Source organism: Ruditapes philippinarum, unplaced genomic scaffold (assembly GCF_026571515.1).
Source record: "Ruditapes philippinarum isolate M1 unplaced genomic scaffold, ASM2657151v2 ctg8094_1_1_1_1, whole genome shotgun sequence".
NCBI lineage: Eukaryota > Metazoa > Mollusca > Bivalvia > Venerida > Veneridae > Ruditapes > Ruditapes philippinarum.
The window spans coordinates 17,711-39,395 of record NW_026860416.1 but is presented as its reverse complement, the minus strand read 5'-3'; the positions used below and the strand labels follow the sequence as shown (position 1 = coordinate 39,395).

Below are 21,685 nucleotides of genomic sequence, written 5' to 3'. Positions count from 1 at the left end.
TTAAACAATATTGACAAAATCTTTTAACAATACTGACTTGGTCCAACGTCAAACCTAAAAAAATATATATGTAATGATGTAAAAAATATTGACTCGTTATATTGATTTGGTTCAATGTCAAACCTAAAAAGTAAAACATGTTATGATGTAAAACAATATTGAATAGATCATCATCAAACAATACTGACTTGGTTTAACGTCAAACCTAAAAAATGTAATGATGAAAAAATATTTTGACTCATTAGTAAAAATATTAACATGGTTCAATGTTACACCTAAAAAGAAATACATGTAATGATGTAAAACAATATTGACTAAATCATTAAACAATATTGACTTGGTTCAACGTCAAACCTAAAAAAAAAATGAATTTTCAGTCACTTTAAGGCACATTATGTGTAAGAAAAGAATAATAATTCTGTCGAAAGTGCAATAAATGAGTTTAAATATGCTGTAATATGGATTTAGATCATGTAAGATGCTTATCATCTGATAAAAATAGATTTGAATATAAAATAATTTGTGATAAAGCAAGTAAACTAATACAAAATACTAATTAACTTTAACTGTTACTTGTTTAGTGTCATGACAGGACTTTCTGTGATTTTATCTTATATTTTGAAAGTTACTCTCAGTACCTGGGTGAAATATAATATAGTTGCATGGCAACACAACCCCACCTCCTTCAGAACTTGGAGCCGGCCATGGTGGGAAATTCTGAGTCGGCTCACCAGTAACTTCAGCTTCGATATGTCCTTTGTCCATAATGGTACGGAAAAAGCCAGCTATCCCTCGTGGAACATGGCCAATGGAAGTCCTGCTACATCTCGCAACCGTAGCTAGCGTTTTTGGTCAGTGAGACTAACATGTAACAATGTTTGGAATGACTCAAGTGCTGGCAACCACACCAAGCAGGCATCAGCATCATGGATATTTGTATATTCAGACAGTTAGACGTGTTGGGGTGTAATTGATGGTGGTCTTATTTGGAAAGCGTGATACCCTTTGATAACTAAGTTTTAAGGACCATGGATTGTTCTGTAGTTTCCAGAAAAATACAAATTATTTCATTAATAAAGTAAAATTAGATTTAGCAATAGCTTTATCTATATAAAAACTTATCTTAATGAGAATATGTTAAGAAAAAAGAATAAATAACAGCACAGCACTTAAGCATTTTGTAATCTTTTATGGGCTGGCCATGTTTAAAACTATTATTCTTTAATCTATACTATGTGTAACAAATTTCATGGTACATTTATTGACAATCTGCTCAAAATAAGTCTGCGTCTTTATCAGCAGGTCTTGAAACACATTCTGCGTGCAACCACTTATCACAGTCATCACACTACAACCACAGTTTATCAACACCAGATGACAAATCTTCTTCCCAGGTAGCCAGACACGACGCCCCTTACAAAAGTCTGTACTCAGTTCTACTTTATTAACTTGATTTGCTTCACTCGTTTTCCCCTGGTACCTTTCTTTGCTTACATTCTTCTTAGACTACCCTTTCTTTAAGGCATTCGCACTTTGATTAGTTTAATTTTTTATGTATGCCAGTTTTGCTTGGTGTTCCTTTTCTGCAAATTTCACCACTGTTTGAATTTGCTTCAGGGACATTGCACGAATGCTCTCTGGTGAAGAAAGATTGTCTGGCAAGCTGTTAAGTAATGTTTTTCTAACAGGCTTTACACTTTCTGCTTCCTTAGGATAAACTAAAGCCTCTCTGAGTGCTGGTAAGATCTGAACTGAATTGGACTATTCATCAGTTGATTGCACGTTATAGCATTGTATGACTAAACTGCAACATCTGCTTATAAATCCAATCCAGTTTTTATTTATTCTATCAGATGACACAGCAGTACTAATTGGATTTGCTTTCTGGTATAGTTTTTTATAAATGTCAAAATGTCATAGCCTTCAGACAACCGTGATTGATATCTTTCACGAACAGGAGTAGATAATGTTTCTTGAAATACTTCAAGTGCTCCCTTTGACTTGACTTGTTCAGGACATTCCTCTACTTCAACTTCTTTGACTGTACCAGACTTTCTCGACTTATCATTGTAGAATGTCAGCCCAGGTTTCAGACATTCATTTGAAATAACCGAGCTATACACTGGATAAATTCCTGACGTTTGAAGTCATTGATAACAGTCAGAGGTTTGTATAAGTTCAAAAAGCCTCTGTTAATTTCTGGAAAAATATCTTTTTCCCAATGCTTCTTCCAGGGTTTTCACGTGCAAATTTTCTGGCAACCAAGTGCAATTTCGTTTTCAAAGGACCGAATACACCTTATCAAAGGGTTGCATCAAATGTGTCGTATTGGGGACAATGCGATACAGCAAAATGTCCTTTTTCTTTGCTTTCACAAACACTTCTTGGCTAATGTGACTGCCAACATTGTCTAAAAGTAACACAACAGGTCGCTCAATACCAGCAACCTTATCGAAGTGATCACTAAATTTTGAAAATGTTGTGCCGTCCATCCGGCCTTTCTTCGTATAGGCAATATAATTTCCTTCTGGAGCTCTATTTAATGGATCATATGCTCTAGGTTTGGGCTCAGGAAAAACAAATAATGGTGGCATCATTTGTCCTGATGCATTGCCACAGTACATCACAGTTAGACGTTGCTTTCCAGCGCTTATTTGAGGCACAGGAATATCCTTACGGGATGGACCTATAACTTTGCTCTTGTTTGCACCAATGTTGAAGCCAGTTTCATCCGCATTCCAAATACAACCTGGTTTTTCCAAACAACCATTACTGATCAAGGAATCCCTATAATTTGTGTACCATTCACTAAGTATTTCTTGTGAAAGTTTTGAACGCTTAAGTTCAAAAGGTTTTTCTTCTGACCGTTAAAGCCCATGGAATTGGGTTTCATAATCCTTTGGTTAAAAACCCCAAAACTGAAACCCCAGGTCTCCTCCATTGGGAAATTTTTTTGGGTTTTTTTTTCTTTTTCCCCACAATCCTTTGAAAAGCCTAAAACCTACCACAAAATTTTTCTAGGCTCTTTACACACGGACCGTTATCCGCCCAACTCACTTTTAACCATTCAGCCATAGGGAAATTGATTTTTCTTTCCCCAGGATTGAAAACAGTAAAAAAAGGCCTTTTTCATATTTTTAACTATGATTCTTGAGCTATGATACAAGAGCTTTAGAGGAGACAGTCACGCTCAACTAATCAAATACTGGATATGATAAGGAAAACAGAACTATGAACAAAATAATCAATTATGATAGAAATATATTTTTGTATCAACATCAAGAAAGCAATCAAAAGTTCAATAATTAGAAACATAAAAAATTATAATATGCAAGAGACCATATCAGACATAACTATGCTTATATGGAAAAGACACATTTGAAATGTGAAATCAATCCCTTCAATAACAATACTGATACGAGCTAATGGTGTATGAAGTTTTTCAAGTAAAATCATAAGTTAACCCTTTCCCCCATGAGCATAATTATTGTGAAAAATGGCCGTTTTCACTGAAAAGCCTCCTGTTACAAGTTCAAACTGCTATGAAACTATGAAAAATGCTTCAATACTAATCAAACTTGGCACAAATGTTGACTGGACTATTGCCTTTGTAATGACATGCTCAGTCTTAAATTTCCTGTTACCATGGCAACGAGGGGATATCTCAAAATTGCCAAAAATCACTATCTTGCCTCGATTTTTTCCATCAAAATTTATTTCAAAGTGCTGCAACTTCTCAAGGGATTGAGATAGAGTCAAAGGCTTTTCAGCGTTGGTTACATGTTACATTATGATCGACCTGGGGCCGTTTTTAGCCTCTCACAAGTCCAAAATTTTCTTGGCGATGAGGGGGACTCCGCCCCCCTTCAAACCCCCCTAACGGAAGGGGGCACATCCCCCTTCTGGCAACCCCCTGATGTATCTTTTGGATGGGGTGGCGCCGAAAAAGTGCTTAATTTTTTTAGCAACATTTTTCAAACAAAAACATGTGTTGGGGGCCCAAATAGGACATTTTTTCACTATTTGAGGCTAAAAAAAGGGGGGGGGTCGAAAGGGCGTTGTTTCGCGTATATATGAGGTAAAGGGTTAACAAAAAATGATGAAAAACTTTGGAATCACCTAAAAACTAGTTTTTGCATGTTAACATGTGGTCTTTCACCTAATTTTGGTGAAAATTGTTGTTTTGTAACATTTATAATTTTTTTAGTTAGCCCTTTCCCCCATGAGCATATTGTGAAAAATGGCCGTTTTCACTGAAAAGCCTCCTGTTACAAGTTCAAACTGATATGAAACTATGAAAAATGCTTCAAAACCAATCAAACTTGGCACAAATGTTGACTGGACTATTGCCTTTGTAATGACATGCTCAGTCTTAAATTTCCTGTTACCATGGCAACGAGGGGACATCTCAAAAATGCCAAAAATCACTATCTTGCCTCGATTTTTTCCATCAAAATTTATTTCAAAGTGCTGCAACTTCTCAAGGGATTGAGATAGAGTCAAAGGCTTTTCAGCGTTGGTTACATGTTACATTATGATCGACCTGGGGCCATTTTTAGCCTCTCACAAGTCCAAATTTTCTTGGCGATGAGGGGTCCTCCGCCCCTCTTCAAACCCCCCTAACGGAAGGGGGCACATCCCCCTTCTGGCAACCCCCTGATGTATCTTTTGGATGGGGGTGGCGCCGAAAAAGTGCTCAATATTTTTAGCAACATTTCTCAAACAAAAACATGTGTTTGGGGCCCAAATAGGACATTTTTTTCACTATTTGAGGCCTAAAAAAAGGGGGGGGGGTCGAAAGTGCGTTGTTTTGCGTATATATGAGGTGAAGAGTTAACAAAAAATGATGAAAAACTTTGGAATCACCTAAAAACTAGTTTTTCCATGTTAACATGTGGTCTTTCACCTAATTTTGGTGAAAAATTGTTGTTTTGTAACATTTATAATTTTTTTAGTTAACCCTTTCCCCCATGAGCATATTGTGAAAAATGGCCGTTTTCACTGAAAAGCCTCCTGTTACAAGTTCAAACTGCTATGAAACTATGAAAAATGCTTCAAAACTAATCAAACTTGGCACAAATGTTGACTGGACTATTGCCTTTGTAATGACATGCTCAGTCTTAAATTTCCTGTTACCATGGCAACGAGGGGACATCTCAAAATTGCCAAAAATCACTATTTGCCTCGATTTTTTCCATCAAAATTTATTTCAAAGTGCTGCAACTTCTCAAGGGATTGAGATAGAGTCAAAGGCTTTTCATCGTTCGTTACATGTTACATTATGATCGACCTGGGGCCATTTTTAGCCTCTCACAAGTCCATAATTTTCTTGGCGATGAGGGGGACTCCACCCCCCTTCAAACCCCCCTAACAGAAGGGGGCACATCCCCCTTCTGGCAACCCCCTGATGTATCTTTTGGATGGGGGGCGGCGCCGAAAAAGTGCTCAATTTTTTAGCAACATTTCTCAAACAAAAACATGTGTTTGGGGCCCAAATAGGACATTTTTTTCACTATTTGAAGCCTAAAAAAGGGGGGTCGAAAGTTCGTTGTTTCGCGTATATATGAGGTAAAGGGTTAAAAGAGGAGTTACTCTTGAAATAAAGGTGCTACAATAATGACCTTTGTCATGCCATGATGTGAGTAATGATAGTGACAAAGAACACTTTTTAAAAGTCGGGGGTGGGGTAATTACAAAAATGGTCATGCTAGAGTAACAAATCTATCACATGTGATGTGGGTGATAATAAGTAACAAACATTGGAAGATAAAAGTAGATACCTCAAGAAATGAAAAAGTAATAATGATAAAATAACTGTTTTATTAAATTTTGAACAAAACTCAAAGTTCAATGGGGAAATAATTATGTAACAAATGCGTGCTAAAGTAATAAGTCTTGTAACACATTATGTGGGTGATAATTAAGAACATTTATTTGAAGTTTAAAGTGGATACCTTAAGAAATAAAGAAGTTACAGTAAAAAATAATAATTTTTAAGGAAAAAAGTTCATAGGGTGATAATTGAGGAAATATTTTTGCCAGAGTTATGAACATTGTCACATAACATTTGGTTGATAAGGAATATGTATTTGAAATTTGAAGCTGATATCTTGGGAAATAAAAGAGTTATAATAAAAATATTTTACTGCACATTTTTTTAAACTGAAATCAGGACGCAGATACCGGGCGAGAACAGCTCTCAATATATTTTGTATAGAATAGCTGAAAATGAAAAACAGTCTGTACTTTGCATCTGATTTATTCAATTAGCATGATCAAAGAAGACATAGTCTGGAGTACACCTGAATTTACAAGTATGTACATGTAGTTTTCTTGGTACTCAGTAGAATCTAGTACAGTATTTCACTGTTGCAGCAGTTTATACTGCATAAAATACCATCTTTTAGCATGGACTGCATAATTTACATGCAATAATGACATAAATAAATTAAATTTTATATTTATTTGTCTACAAACCAAAATTGTCTTTAAAAAGCATTTTCTAAAACATGTTGAATAACTTTGAGGCGGTCCCTTCCTGAAAAAAATTGCATGACCCGCTATTGGACAACGTGATGCAATTTAATTGACCAGCGCTATCGATATAATTCCTCATGCATTTTTTAAACAGCTGCTGCTGCAGACAGTTTACATATTGGGCATCAATTACCTACCAGCTTTGATCCAGTATGTAACAAAGCAACGACTGCAAATTTACAAATTATGTGCATTAATTATTTTCCAATGATTTTTATTATTTTAAAGACTTCTAACATTGTTTTATAAATTTATTTGTACATACGTACAATTGTTATATTTCCGATAAACGGCATAATTTTTAATGAAAATTAAATTAGTTCATACCTTAATGTGTGTTGTGATCACGTGATGGTTTCAGCCAACATAGTCGGGCAGAGAAAAAGTTTGCAATTTGTAAATGATAATATTTATGTAGCAAACAAACTTTGATTTGCAAGTATTAATTTCATATTATATTTTCGGCAGAAGAAACTGTCCAAGTAGGGCCAGGCATTTTCGTATCGTAAAATAGCTGCCGTTACAGTATCACGTGATTATCCCAAGCACCATCGCGACTTACCGCGGGAATTATAAATAAAGCTAACCTGGGATAGGAAATACCTATTTATATTTATTTGTCATAAATATTAACAAACCGTATCTTTTGGGATTTATTGGATCAATCAAAAACAAATAATGATGTTTTTTTGTCAATAAATAATGATTTCTAAAATCTGTGACTATGATTTTCAATGAAATTCTATATACCTTTAATATATTTGAATGGTTTTTAATGCTCTGTAAAAAAAGAAAGATTAAAGATCGTGTCCGTGTTAGATATGTTTGACCAGATTAAAGAGTTCAGAAAACAAAGAAATACGCGTGGAAAAAACGGGGTTTTATTGTATACATTTCTATTTCTGTGGGTTTGCAAGATTTTCATATGGTCTGTTCAGTGGAAGATGTGTAATTTTGTATAAATGTTTTAAATCAGTAAATTGGCCACGCATTGTTCTTTTATTAGAATCACTTTCCTCATCAGAAGGCATGAAACTTTTATATTATGATATATTTATAACATTCCATGGAAACGTTTAAAAATAAAAAATATCTAATGACATGTTTGTTCATTTTATATAACACCTTTCATGCAGCAAGCATAAAAAGTCTCCACAGGAGTTAGTATGCAATCGTACCTATATTACATACGAATTTATGTAATATTTTTCTTGTTAAATTACTGACTGATTCGTTAGTGGCTATGACCCGCTAATGGCTAACTCACTGTACAGTGTTAATTGTATCTTCTTGACAAAGGTTTGAGAATCTGTACAAAATGGCCTCTCAATCTATGGATAGGACTGCCCGATAAAAAGTAAATATAATCATACAGAAATAGACTAGAAAGTAAATAAGCGTCCTCAATTGACCTTCAAAGACACTTAAAATTGGGGAAGAGATTAACAAAAGAAGGGCAACGTCCCGGGGAAGTAGCCTTCACAATATTACGTCGCACACGACGCCCCGTGTTTATATTTTATAATTACCCCTCACTTTTTTGTAATGTTAATTTCCATTAGGGTACTGGGAGTTATTAATACTGTTAATGCAAGTGTACCACGTGACTAAGAAATTTGTACTGTTACATAGGTAATATAAGTTCAAAAGTACTTTTAAGCAGTATAAAATCTGGTCACCTGGTTTATTTTCTAAAACAAAGACGGTCGCCCCTTTTCTCGATTCAGCCTCTTAGTGACAATAGACAGCTGCTTGCACCTAGAGTTTATTTTGCGTACAAACTCATTCAAACCGAGTCTGCAATGTTCATGAAATTTTGTTGTGATAAATGCATCCGAGGGATTACTTTGTTTCCAGATAATTATTCTTCAGTACCTCTCAAGCCGATGCTAGGGGGCATGGGGGATGTTGCATTTTTCATTATCCCTCATGTACAGACTTAATCAAACCGAGTCTGCAATTTTCATTTATTTTTGTTGTGATTAATGCTTCCGAGGGATCACTTTGTTTCCAGATTATTAAATATCTTTTGGTTCAATAGAAAAAAGTAAACATTCGTTTTCTTCGGAAAAGAATAAAAGAAAATAACTTCCTATGTTCACTTACAACTTGCAAGGTAAGAAGAATTGAGTTATTGTTACTCTTGGTTCAATTTTTATATTAAGTTAGATTAAGCTGTTTTCAGATCATTATAGTATTTGTTCGGGCTAACACCTCGGGTAACAGTAGTTTCCTCGGGATGATATCTTTACTCTTATCAACAAACACGTGTTATTTATATACTGTTTTGTATGGCGGGGATAATGTCAATATTTTTTTAACTATTGCCCAATCATAATTCTTCACCTTCAGTCCAAAGCAGAAAAACGTAGACAAATTTATAGAAACCAAAGATCATATAAATGCAAAATGCACCGCTTAAACGATTATCAAAGAGTTATATAAAAAAAGTTTCAACAAAAAGGTTTTATGTTTCGAATAAGCTGGATTTAAGACTATTTAAATGTTTGGGAAAAATGACCACACTGTTTTTCCAAGTGAAGTTGTCTCGTAAAAGTTATGTGTTAATTCTGTTGTGGTAAATATGCATAAAAAAGCTTTGAAAACTAAATACAACACGCCGCCTCCAGCTTTATGTTGATTTTTACGAAAAAATTGTTCTAACGACTTTTGTGATTTAATTTCTCTGAGTCCGTTGAAACAGGGTAAAACCGTACTTTCTGTCAAACTGTTCATAATGAATACAAAGTAATATGGAGCTAAAATTAAGTTTAAAATAATAATATAAATGTAAGCAAAGTTTATATCATAGATTATTTGTTTTTAATAAAAACATATTTACCATATTTTAAAAAGTTTTGATCTTATATGATAACATGTCAGTGTTAGTTTGGGATTTTTATTATTTTATAGTTATTTTTAAGTAGCTCTATGGAAAGTAACTTACGATTTTTTTGATGGCTTATAAACTGGAAAAAATAATAACATGCGTACATTATTTTTTCTGCATTTTCTATAGTTGTGAAATATATCTTGTTATAAGATAAACCTAAAGGGAAACAACCCTGAAGCAACTATATGCATACCCGTGAAGCAACTATATGCATACTTCGATATTCTTTGACCGCTTAGCTCAATAGGGAGAGCGTCGGATTTGTCATCAACGGGTCGTTTGTCAGGCGAAATGAAATTTCTCCCGAGACAACTGATCTCGAACATTGAGACTAACGTTCTTTTGTCATTCACCGCTGATTTTTGAAATCATGTGGGCCTATAAGTATAATGAAAGGAGAATATCACTGGTAAGTTATCCGGAACATATATATTTTTCTTTCTTTTTTTTAATTTCTATTTCATTTTATTTTATTTTGCAGCACTTAAAACAATACTAAAATAGCCCTATTTAATGTTTTAACTTCTTATATTTCTTTTATTGGGTTTAACACCGCTTAGGGATATGGCACAGTTTAACAAAATGTAATGAGGAACGATTACATCGACCAATGTTTGAGCGATATTGAAAACTAGCTGCAAGCAACGGATACTAGTAATGCCCGCCAATTTTTAAGTACAGAAATAAATCCGTATCTATCGGCTTAATGCGCAAATATTTTTGATGATTTTGGTAAAAATATGCCATAGAATTGTGTATAGTGTGTTTGGGCAAATAATTTTACATTTTAATGATTATAATATGTGTGTGTTTTGTTGTTTTTGTTGTGGTGGTTGTTTTTGTTGTTGTTGTTGTTGTTTTCTTCTTTCTTTTTTGTCTTTTCATTTCGTTGACCAGGATTATCACTTTAACTGCACGTTATCTGAAAAAACATAATGACCGGCTTGTCCCAGGGCCGCTATCCATGAGGGATGGTTTCTCTTAGTGCCGCTATACATGAGGGCTAGTTTGTCTTAATGCCGCTATACATGAGGGCAGGTTTGTCTTAGTGCCGCTATACATGAGAGCTGGTTTGTCTTAGTGCCGCTATACATGAGGGCTGGTTTGTCTTAGTGCCGCTATACATGAGGGCCGGTTTGTCCCAGTACCGCTATACCAAAGCAAGTGAAATCAACGCTGCTCAAGCGATTGGAGCCTACTTTTATATCATTATAGATAAAAGTGAACATATGAGAACAAATTGAATGTAAAATAATCCCACCTAAACTGTATTTTCATATTTGCAGAATATCGAACAAGAATCAATATAGTATCTTTTCTTCAGTTTGATAATAATTAAGTAACAGTTTTCATACTCATATGTTCAGAAATTTCTATTTCGCTTTAAATATATATTATTTTTTATGGAAAAGCAAATCTTTAAATAACTTAAAAATATCATTTGCCAAAACTGTATACTCATATGTAATCTTTCAGAATAAAATCAGCAAAGAGAGCTTAAGTGGTGTTCGACATGTAAGGAATGTTGGAAAGTAGTTTTCCTAATTAATAAGGTTTAAAATGCTGCCTTTGAATAAGAAACCGTTTACTCTACGGCTATGTAATTGTTTTAATTCTGATGATGATGTGTGCGTGCGTGTGTGTGCGTGCGTGTGTGTGTTTGTGCGTGGGTGAGTGTGTGTGTGCGTGTGTGTGTTTCTATACATTATTTAGACGTTCACATTTAAAATTAAAATAAGTTTTGTTTTTTTACGATGGTAATATCTTAAATTAACTAATACACTTTTGATATATTCTCGTGTTTAAAAAGTAAATGCAGTATACTGATAAGACGTATTAACTAGTAGATAGAAGTTTGTTAATCAATAAATATCAAAACCTGCTGTGAAATATAGTATTTCAATGTTTAGGGGATAGGAAGTTTTATTATGTCATGGTATTGAATTTCTTTAAAACAAATACATTTATATCTTAAACTAAACCAACCCCACGTACAAATCGATCGGTCATATAATTAAAATTGCTATTCCTCTATTTCTATATTATTGAGTGTTTGCAAGTGGATATATAAGTGTTTTATACATGCAGTGTTTGTTGATAGTGCCTGTACAGTTTAAGTACGGTCTAACATGCTATTTATGATATATATAATGTTTCTGAAAAGAATAATTGTTCAAGCTGTTCAGCAAATCGATAAAACATATTGACAACTATCAATGGTGGGGCTACTTTTTATAATATACATGTATGCATTTAACCTAACTAAATATCACATGATTCGTTCTCATAAATTTACTACACATTATTACAATAGGTACATGTTCAATCAAATTTGAAAGAAACAATTACTATGCTGGTGCGTTCCTGTTGTTTTCATTTTCTATATCGAAACATTTACATGCTTTAGGTTAAATTTAATAACACGGTCGAAGGAATGTTGAAGTTTCAATTTCGGGAGAATACTGTTTGCACATACATGTGTATTACAAATAGGTCCCATACCTCGATTGAATGGCTTGAGGGTCATTATTTGTACGCTTACCTAAGCAGAAAGTGGTAAGATATGTATTTTTGTAACGGCAAGTTTTCACAAGCTCGTCGATCGTCACCCGTCATCTCCCGTTTGCGGTTATCAACAATTCCTTTATACAACATTTCCTCGTAAACCACAAGGTGGATTTAACAAAACTTCAAAGAAATGATCTTTGTCTCTTAAATTTATGATGACAGACTGATACATAATTTGATTAAATGAGCTAAAATATACTTTAAACTAGCTAAAATATACTTTAAACTAGCTAAGATATTTGGCATGCAGCTATACCTTGAGGTCCTCTACAAAAGTAATATGAGCTTCTCCCACCTCGGAAGTCAGTTTTATAATTTCATATTGTGAAACTCAATATGTCCTCTTGTATTTATCGACAGTACCTAAAGCAAAGATATTTAGCGTGCAACATATCTATAAAGTTCGCATAAATTATGCCCCTGGTTTAAAAATATGGCAAACCCCGCTAGTAAGCATTTCATGGTCTAACTTTTGATCTTGGCATTATAAAAAAGTCTACAAAGAAATTGCTGTGCATTTTTTGTAGTGAATGTGTCAATGTATCTAATTTAATGTTTGAAATACATGTACTACAAGTTAAATGTTGATGTTGCACATCAAAGACGCCGCCAAATGATGTGAACAGTCACAGGTAATGTACACAATCAGAATTGAAATCGTTCTCTATTACAGTTGAATATCCGAAGCACTTATTAATTTTTTCTCCATGTTCTTGGTTTGTGTCTGAAATTATGAAATATTTGTCTGTTGCGATAAAAATTGAAACGTCTGGTCGCAGCAATAGAAATTGGTAACAATAGAAATTGAAAAGATTGGTAAATTTGAAATAAATTCAAGACAATACGTGCCTAGAATATGTCCATTTAAATATTGGTGCGAATTGCATAATGTTCGAATGATTTTGAGAAAGAACTGTCTGTTATTTTACAAATAGCAAAATATGTCTGTAATATCAAATAAAAGTTATTGATATATTGATAGTAATTGATATATACAATCAACGTATTGTTTACTTATTTATAAAAGATTAAACTGCTTGATTAAACTAAAGATTGTATATTCGCCTAGAATCTAGGTATTGGACCACAAAATGTTATAAAAAATCAAAGCATAAGAGAACAATCGTCGGTCACAGAATCCTTCAAAATAACATATTGCAAATATTTGTGATACGTTTTAAAATAAGCGTCTTTTTTTCACTTAGTTATTCTGTTTTGTAACTTTAATATTGATTATTATAACATGCCGCAGACGTTTTGCCTGTTTTCAAAATATATTTCCGCTGTGTCTGTAGCGCCAAAATAATCTCTGTTGCAAATTTTAGTGATACCTCTTGTTCAGATAATAGACGCTTCTCAACGGGTTTTAGAAAGATCGACTAGACGCTTGCAAATTCATGAACACAAAATAGACAAATATCGTTTTTTCGCCGATTATGACATTTTTCATGCATTTACATGCAAAAACGGTGTGAAAAGATGAATTAGACATTTTAAAGTTCCTTCCGTTGGGTAAAAATGCAAGATTTTAGCGTTTTATCATTCAAGCGCCTTGTCCAGTATATACCGCAATACGGTATTTAGTGTGGTTCTCCAATGCTCACTCACTATAGACTGGCTCATTGGCACGTTATGTATTAGGTAGATAAAATAAAATAATTATAAAAAGAATATGATATTCAAACATGACACTATCACTTCACTGAAACGTTTATTTTAATCCTTTAAAGCTCTGTGACATGTTGTACACCAAAAAAGCTATTTTTATTAGAAAATTTGAAAACAATTTAATTTTGTTAAAAAAAAATGCACAAAATCAAGTCTAATATTGTCCCCATTGCTATACGGAAGAATGCATATCTACTAGACGGCGCGTGCACGCGCTATGGAACGCCATAGCTGCCTCATGTTGTTACATTTCGTTTTATTTTTCCCTAAAAACGTCTTATTATGTATAATAGAAGTGTTGGTTTGCCAAAATTTAATGGGAACCTGTCTTAACGAAGACTTAGTAGGTCAAATATTCATTTTATCTTGTCAAAACGTAGTGCTGACTTGTCTAAACACTGTCTTATTATTTCAAAACGTCATGTTATCATGTGCAAATCCGGTGTTAACATGCCGAATGGAAGTCTTAATATGTTTAACATGCACGCCATCTTTTCGAAATAAGATTTCATTATGTCTGAACAAAGACTTGTTTAAATGTGGTGTTGAATTGTCATGAAATTGCCTTATCATGTGAAACAGTAGTGTTATCTTGTCATGACACTGTTGTATTATGTTATACTGTCGTTTTGTCTTGTCTAAATGTGATATTGACTTTGTCTTAACACCGTCACATTTTGTCAGACTGCCATGTCATTGTGTTCAAATTCGGTGTTATCTTGCTTAAAGAATGTCTTTTATGTCAAAATAGCATGCTGTCTTGTCTAACTGTGGTGGTAATTTGTCTAGAAATTGTCTTATTATGTGGGACAGTAGTGTTATCTTGTCGGAACTTGGTGTCAACTTTTCAAACCCATGTCTTATTATGTCGGCTAGTAGTGATACCTTGTTTAATCGTTATATTGACCTGGCTGAGTGCTGCCCTGTTTTGTCAAACTGTTTTGTTGCTTTGCATGAGGTGGTGTTATTCTGTCTAATTGTGCCAAAACATCATGCTGTCTTGTCTAAAACTGTTGTTATCCTGTCTAAAAATATACTTATTATGTGAAATACTAATGTTGACTTGCCAATAAATTTTGTTTGTTTGTGTAAACGTTATTTTATTATGTCAAACAGTATTGTTGACTTGTCGAAAGATGGTATTGACATGTCTAAACACTGCCTTATTTTCTCAGATCGCCATGCTATTTTATCCAAACTTTATGTTAACCGGCCTAAACACCGTCTTATTATGTGAAATAATGGTGGTATCTTTACAAATTATGGTTATGAACTGTTAAAACGCTATTTTAATTTGTCAAACTGTCATGCTATTATGTCCAAATGCAGATTCAACTTGTCTATCTTCGTCTTATTATGTCAAATAGTCATATCATCTTGTCGAAACGTGGTGATGACTTGTCTAAAATTACTATCTTTTTGTCAAAGTGTCATTTTATTTTGTCAAGGTTCGGTGTTATTTTTACTAAACATCGTCCTTTTATGGCGAAGTATCTTTTTTCCTTTTCAAATGTGGTGTTTACTTGTTGAAACACAGTATCATTATGTAATACAGTGGCGTTGACTTGCCAGTTTATGACGTTAACATGTCTAAATGCCGTCTCATTATGTCAGATAATCGTGTTATCCTGTCCAGATGCGATGTTGTCAAAATTTAGTATCACGTGACCAGAGCCCGCGCGGAGCGATAAAAGATAGAGCAAAAAAGATAACGGGACAGTTTAGCAAAATCAGACAGCGCTTTCTCAAGACAGAACTAAATTTGAAGAAATTTACACAATTATTAGATATAATAAGATTGTTTCTGTGTTTTACAAGAAAACATCAAATTTCGACAATAAAACACTTCTGTTTTACATTATAAGAAAGAGTTTACACAAATCATTACCACATTCCGACAAGATACCGCAATATTTTGACTTTATAAGACTGAGTTTTAACCAGTCAAAACTGTTTTTGACAAAATAGCATACAGTACATCATATTACGGCATGATTTAGCCCAGTCAACACCCTATTACGGCAAGATAATTCGAATATTTGATATAAAAAGACAATTCAGTAATGTACGTTGGCAAATTAACACAGTTGTTTGACGCAATAAAACAATGTTTAAGCATTTAAACACCGTATTTTGACAAAATAACATGGCAGTTTAATAAAATACAGCTGTGCTTTTACAAGTCAACACCAAATTACGACAAGAGAACACTACTGGTTCAAATGATCAGACAGTCCTTTGAAAAAACAGCTCCACAATTTGACCAAATAGCGCGACTAGTTGACATAATATGACACATTTCAGACAAGCCAAAACGACATGTTTGACATGATAACACTACTGTTTGAAATAATTAAACAATTTTAACACAAGTCAACATCACTTTTTAAAAAGATAAGACTATGTTAGGTTTAATAAGGCAATGTATAGACAAGTCGACAAATTACAATGGCATTACAAGGCTTAAATTTGACAAAATAAGACGCTTTCTGGGCAAGATAAAAAGAAATGTAATATCATGAGGCAGCTATGGCGTTCCATAACGCGCCGTCAAATAAAACATTGTGTTATTGTACTTTGTATGATATATGGCAACATATAAGGAAAGAAGTACAAAAATGAATATTATTTCATTTTGAAAATTTGAAGTATATTCATGTTTCAGATTAAAAAAGATACATTTCCTTATTAAGCATCCCTGTAATGATATATATTCGAAGATAACTTGGTGTCAAAGATTGAATTTCATCGGTTATATATCTTTTGGTGTTAAATATTATAATAATAATAGATGTATTTTATCTGATACATGATACATGTTGTTTGGAAAAACCCTCTGCAACATTGATTGTCAGTATTTGTCAGTGTATGATTAACATATTCCTCTGAGAGTGACGGTAGAAGGAAGATCTGTTACAATTATTTGTAAAGTAACAGAGAGAAAACTGCAACAAAGTTTCGTATGTCAAAGGCATAAGAGGACTTTAGTGGTAACTTACCTTTTTAATACTAAAAAGTGTTTAGACCTTAGTCAAGACAAATGATGTGTCGAGTAAATCCAGGTGTTACGTACGTTGTTTTCTTGATTTTAATTTTATGCTTGTAATAATGGAACATTTCATTACAATATTGATCAGTAAACGTAACTACAATATTGATCAGTAAACGTATCTAATAAGGTATCAATATTTATACTGTTTGTCAGTTAGTGTATGATAATTGCGCAGGAATTATCATTATTTTGAATTAGAATTACTTACAAAGGTTTGTATAATAAATTAAAAATTGTATACTATTAATTATATATGTATGACCAAACTATAATCTTTTCACCCTAAGTAAAATAATGGAAACGATTAGTAAGATTATTCACACGACATTTCCAACAATTGTTACAAACATAGAAGAAGTAAAAGGTTTAAAGAAAAATTACGAAAAGTAGTTTGAAAATTAGAAATTACAACGATTACATAAGCATTAATGATCTGGAAAAGATTTAGATAGTTATTGATCATGTTTAGTAAAATAGATATATATTTAATGATATATCATAATATTAATGTTATTTAAAGACCAAAAAAATCAGCAAAATCGTTTATGAAAACATTACGAAAAGAAGTATTAAAATAAGGAAATAACATAGTTAATTACACATTATTCAAAATTAAAAAAAAAAACAATTAAAAGAGTTTTTATGATATTTTGTGAAATAGAAATATATTGAAATATGTCATCATTTATGATTTGGAAAATACATAGTTTGACTCATTAGAAAGCCTTAGGACGTTTTAACAGCAGTTTTAAGATCTCATTATGATATAAGAGCTGTTTGTCCGTTTTTTTAGATATAACTTTATGAAGACTGAAAAATCATCTCGAGAACGATTGTGGTATTTAAGTCTTATTTACTTAATAAATCTACATTGCTACATTGCCAGAACTAGTATTGAATCATTTTGTTATTGGTCTTTCTTTCAAGGGGTGGGGTGGGGGGGGGATTTTGTTTTCAATCCGCCAGTGTGTTCCATGCGCATAATCACGCGCAAATCGCGGATCATGTGACTTGACAGACATTTTTTTTAGTAAGACGATACGTAAGCGTGTTTGTGAAAATGGGTACACAACTTTATGTTTTATTAATGATCAATTTATATCAGTTTTAATGGTTTAGTTGGGCCTTACATAAAATCTGGTAATAATTTGAATAAGGCAAAGCCTCAAAGCGAGCTCTTTGTTCACTTTTGTCAGCCAAGTTTGTTTTCAAAGTGAAATTAGGTCATATTGCATATAACAAACTCACAATGTAAACTGATGTACTATTTGCAATTGCACTTCCAGGTCTAGGATAAACAAAAATAAAAATGATAACAATGAGAATATTTAACTTGAATGTGCTTAATTTCTGAAAACAACGTAGTAGCTGTCGCAAAATTGTATGCATATTTCATGAATGGCAAAAATCCAGTTTAAAGTCTGTTTTAGTGCAGAGGAATGTATTTTGTTATGAAAAAAAAATATAACTTGTATGAAAAATGGCGGCGCCCAACTAGAACTGACACTGAAATTTAAATTTTCATTGAAAGTTAAAGTATTCTCAGGGGTTCACTCTTCTAAATTGTCCTATATATTCCTATATTTTGACCATTGTGCTATAATTTCCTATATTTTCCTTTCATTTGCCAAAATTCCTTTAAATTCCTTTATTATTTGAAATAGTTCTTTTGTGGAGAAGACAGATGTTGGAAAAGACACTTGAAAGCAAGGAACAAAAACTGATGACCAGTTCTTCTATCTGTTCTTAAGAAAAGTGCCTCCTCTAGCTCTGTGTAAAACAAATGCAAGGAGAAGGAATTAGCAAAATGCAACAAGAAAAAAATATCAAAATTCTCTATTCCTGTAGTGAAGTTTACTTTGGTGTTCCTTCAAAGCAATATTATATTGCAAAGAAGACACAATTCCCTTAAATTCCTTTATCTTTCGAAATAGTTCTTTATGTTAGCAAGATAAGTTGTATTTTGAAGGAATAAATTTATCAAATGGTCTAAGAACACCTCTTTAATATCAGTTTAAGTTATTTTCTTCATTCCTACAGGCATAGCCACACTGCCCAGCCCACCAAGTTTGTTTTTACTTCCTTAATAAATCAATATTTTTAATATTAAATCAAACATTCCTCTGAAATATTTTAGAGTTCAGAAGTGACATTAATTTTCATTGCATGTTACAATCACAACAAAATTACATAAGAATTGCAGACTCGGTTTGATTGAGTCTGTAAATCATTCTTGTGCAGTATTAAATTCCTGAAATAACAAACAAAGTAGAACATGTAAAAAGTAAAAGTGTTTCAATGAGAAAAGATTAATTAAAAGAGAAAGACTGTCTCAGAGCACACTGAAACTGTCAGAGGGAAATTCATCCTAAGCTTGTGTAAGTGTTGCTCAAATGATTATGTTTTAAAAGTTTGTTTGTTTGTTTCATTTTACGCCTTATCCCAACAGTATTTTTGTCATATAGACGGGAAGTTTCCTACCATCGTTCCTGGAAAGTTACACCAGTACTAGACTAACTTCCTTCGCGCTAAACTACCAAAGCATCTCCCGGGGATCTACAATTGAAAAACTGAGGAAAGAAATGGATATTTAAGGGAACAGCAAAAGGAAGTAGAAAAAGGAAAAGACAGATGTTAGAAAAGACACTTGAAAGCAAGAAACAAAACTTGATGACCAGTTCTTCTGTCTGCTTCCGTCTGCTCTTTAGATTAGCACTTCCTCTAGCTCTGTGAAAAACAAATGCAAGGAAAAGGAATTAGCAAAAAGCAACAAGAAAAATAACAAAGTTTCTATTCCTGTAGTGAATTTTACTTTAATGTTCCTTTGCAAAGCAAACAGTGATAATGGTTCAACTACTTTCTCAGGAGGTTATATTCCGCCATTCTAAAGCTGTCTGTATATCAATATTTTGATATACATGTATCTATAACTGTGAAATGTTTTCAAGAACAGAAAAAAAAATGTTTTTATGTCTTAAGAGATCAACATTATCTTGTTAGATAGACACAAATATGGTCTTTTTTATTTAAAGTTTTGATTATTTTTGGGGCAACATTCAAAATATACAAAATGTTCTAAAGTTTTATTGCATACCATTTATTTCAAAGGGAGTTTCACTTCCTATGTAACATGTTAGTTTTTGAAACCGTGCATCATTATGCATTGCTATATACAAGAAGAACTTCAAGTAATATCTTCCAAACTAGTCACTAGTGTTTCTTGCAAAGAATTCTTGAGTACTTACAGCATTGTTCATTTTATTTGCTACAGTTTTGTTTCATGATATTAAAGTTATTGTTCGGTTAAATGATATATCAAACAGTGGTGTTCTCACTGTAGGTGAGTGGAGGAAGAGGGTGAACCTCATTTGGCTGGTCATTTCTTTCCTATATCACCCTATATTAAGGCCATGACAAATCCTATATTTTGATAGCATTCCTATATTTTTGTGATGGGAAATGAGTGGACAAAGAAAAGAAGGTAGACAAGGGGAAAATATAGATGTTAGAAAAGACACTTGAAAGCAAGAAACAAAAACATATGACCAGTTCTTCTATCTGTTCTTTAGAAAAGTGCTTCCTTTTGCTCTGTGAAAAACAAATGCAAGGAGAAGGAATTAGCAAAAAGCAACAAGAAAAAATAACAAAGTTTCTATTCCTGTAATGAAGTCTACTTTGATGTTCCTTCAAAGCAAAATTGCAAAGTAGAAGATGAGAATAGTTCATCTTCTTTCTCAGGAGGCTATGTTGCACCATTCTGAAGTTTTTTGTATATCAATAATTTTAATAAACATAGCTATAATTTTAATAAACATAGCTATAACTTTGTAATGCTTTCAAGAACAGTATAAAAGTGTTTTGATGTCAAAGGAGAGCATCATTATTTGATAAGAAGCATAAATAATGCATATAGTACTCAATGTAAATGCTATTTTGGGGTTATTTTGTCCGTCGGTAAACCACATAGTTTCTGCTGATTATCTTAAAATTGTTTATCACAAAGTCTTGATATGCATAACTAATAGATGACCCCTTTTGATTTTGAGTCATTATGTCGAATATCACAGGGGCCTAAAATGTCAGAATGGTTTCCGCTTATTACCTTGAAAACTTATAAAAATGAACAACATTGAAATTGAATCTATATGATGTGATATGTACTGAAAATATTAATATTGACTGAGGCGGTATACACCAGGTAGAAGTACATATTTGTTTTATTTTATAGTTTATAAATTGCTCTCATATCGGATATGAAATCAACTACTGAATACGACGGAAATCGATTTTTTTTAAATTGTCTACTCTTTTCTTAAATTTGTCCATGTGTTTAAAATAAGCGCACTGGCAAGCTTAATTCGAAATGTTCGTAAAAACTGAAAAAAGGTTACTTAAATAAACAAGTTTGACCTTCGTTTGCGAGTCTCATAGCATCGCGTCTTTTGGGGAATTCCAGAAAATCTAATTTTAGAGGAAAAACAGCGAATGTATTTCAGAAATATGTTGATCACTTCAGTATCCGAGTCATTTTCATAACAATCAGAAAAAAACAGAGCGACAAAGAAATGTGAACATCATTTATACCTTTGTGTCCATTTTAAATTCACCATTTCTACTTCATCTTACTTCATTTTAGTTTTACAGTACAAAAGGTCACTATACGTCCAACCTTACAGAATGACATTTATTAATTATGTTTATGTCTGAAATGAAGGCATTTAGTTTTTCTATTTCATTTTCAAGGTATATTAGTTGTTCATTTGTTTCAGATGTTTCATATTTGTAATATTTTAGTTTTTCTTTAGAGAGGTCATGTTATGTTAAATTGCATTTACCAATGTGTTGATTAGAAGTATACAACTTGTAAACTATAAGTATATTTAGACTAACTGAAAGTATTTCTGGAGAAAAAAATCGTTACCTTTTTAACGATATACTTGAGTACACGTTGACATGATTCAACCTTT

The 21,685-nt window shown here is 32.9% G+C and overlaps 1 protein-coding gene across 1 annotated transcript; it reads right to left on the bottom strand.

Moving 5' to 3' along the window:
- Window positions 1-2,279: 2,279 nt before the first annotated feature.
- Window positions 2,280-12,085, bottom strand: LOC132759961 (jerky protein-like). Its single transcript, XM_060751836.1, has 2 exons — window positions 11,973-12,085; window positions 2,280-2,787 (listed from the first exon to the last, which is right to left on the bottom strand). The coding sequence occupies exons 1-2, from the start codon at window positions 12,083-12,085 to the stop codon at window positions 2,280-2,282; spliced, it is 621 nt and encodes a 206-aa protein (XP_060607819.1).
- Window positions 12,086-21,685: the final 9,600 nt, after the last annotated feature.

Bases quoted from the DNA above. Each gene is read 5' to 3' on its own strand.
- LOC132759961 (XM_060751836.1), bottom strand. From the start codon at position 12,085: ATGTTGTATAAAGGAATTGTTGATAACCGCAAACGGGAGATGACGGGT. The intron at 2,788-11,972 runs GTAAGCGTACAA...CACAAATTATAG, and splicing joins TCTTACCACTTTCTGCTTAG to GGATTCCTTGATCAGTAATG.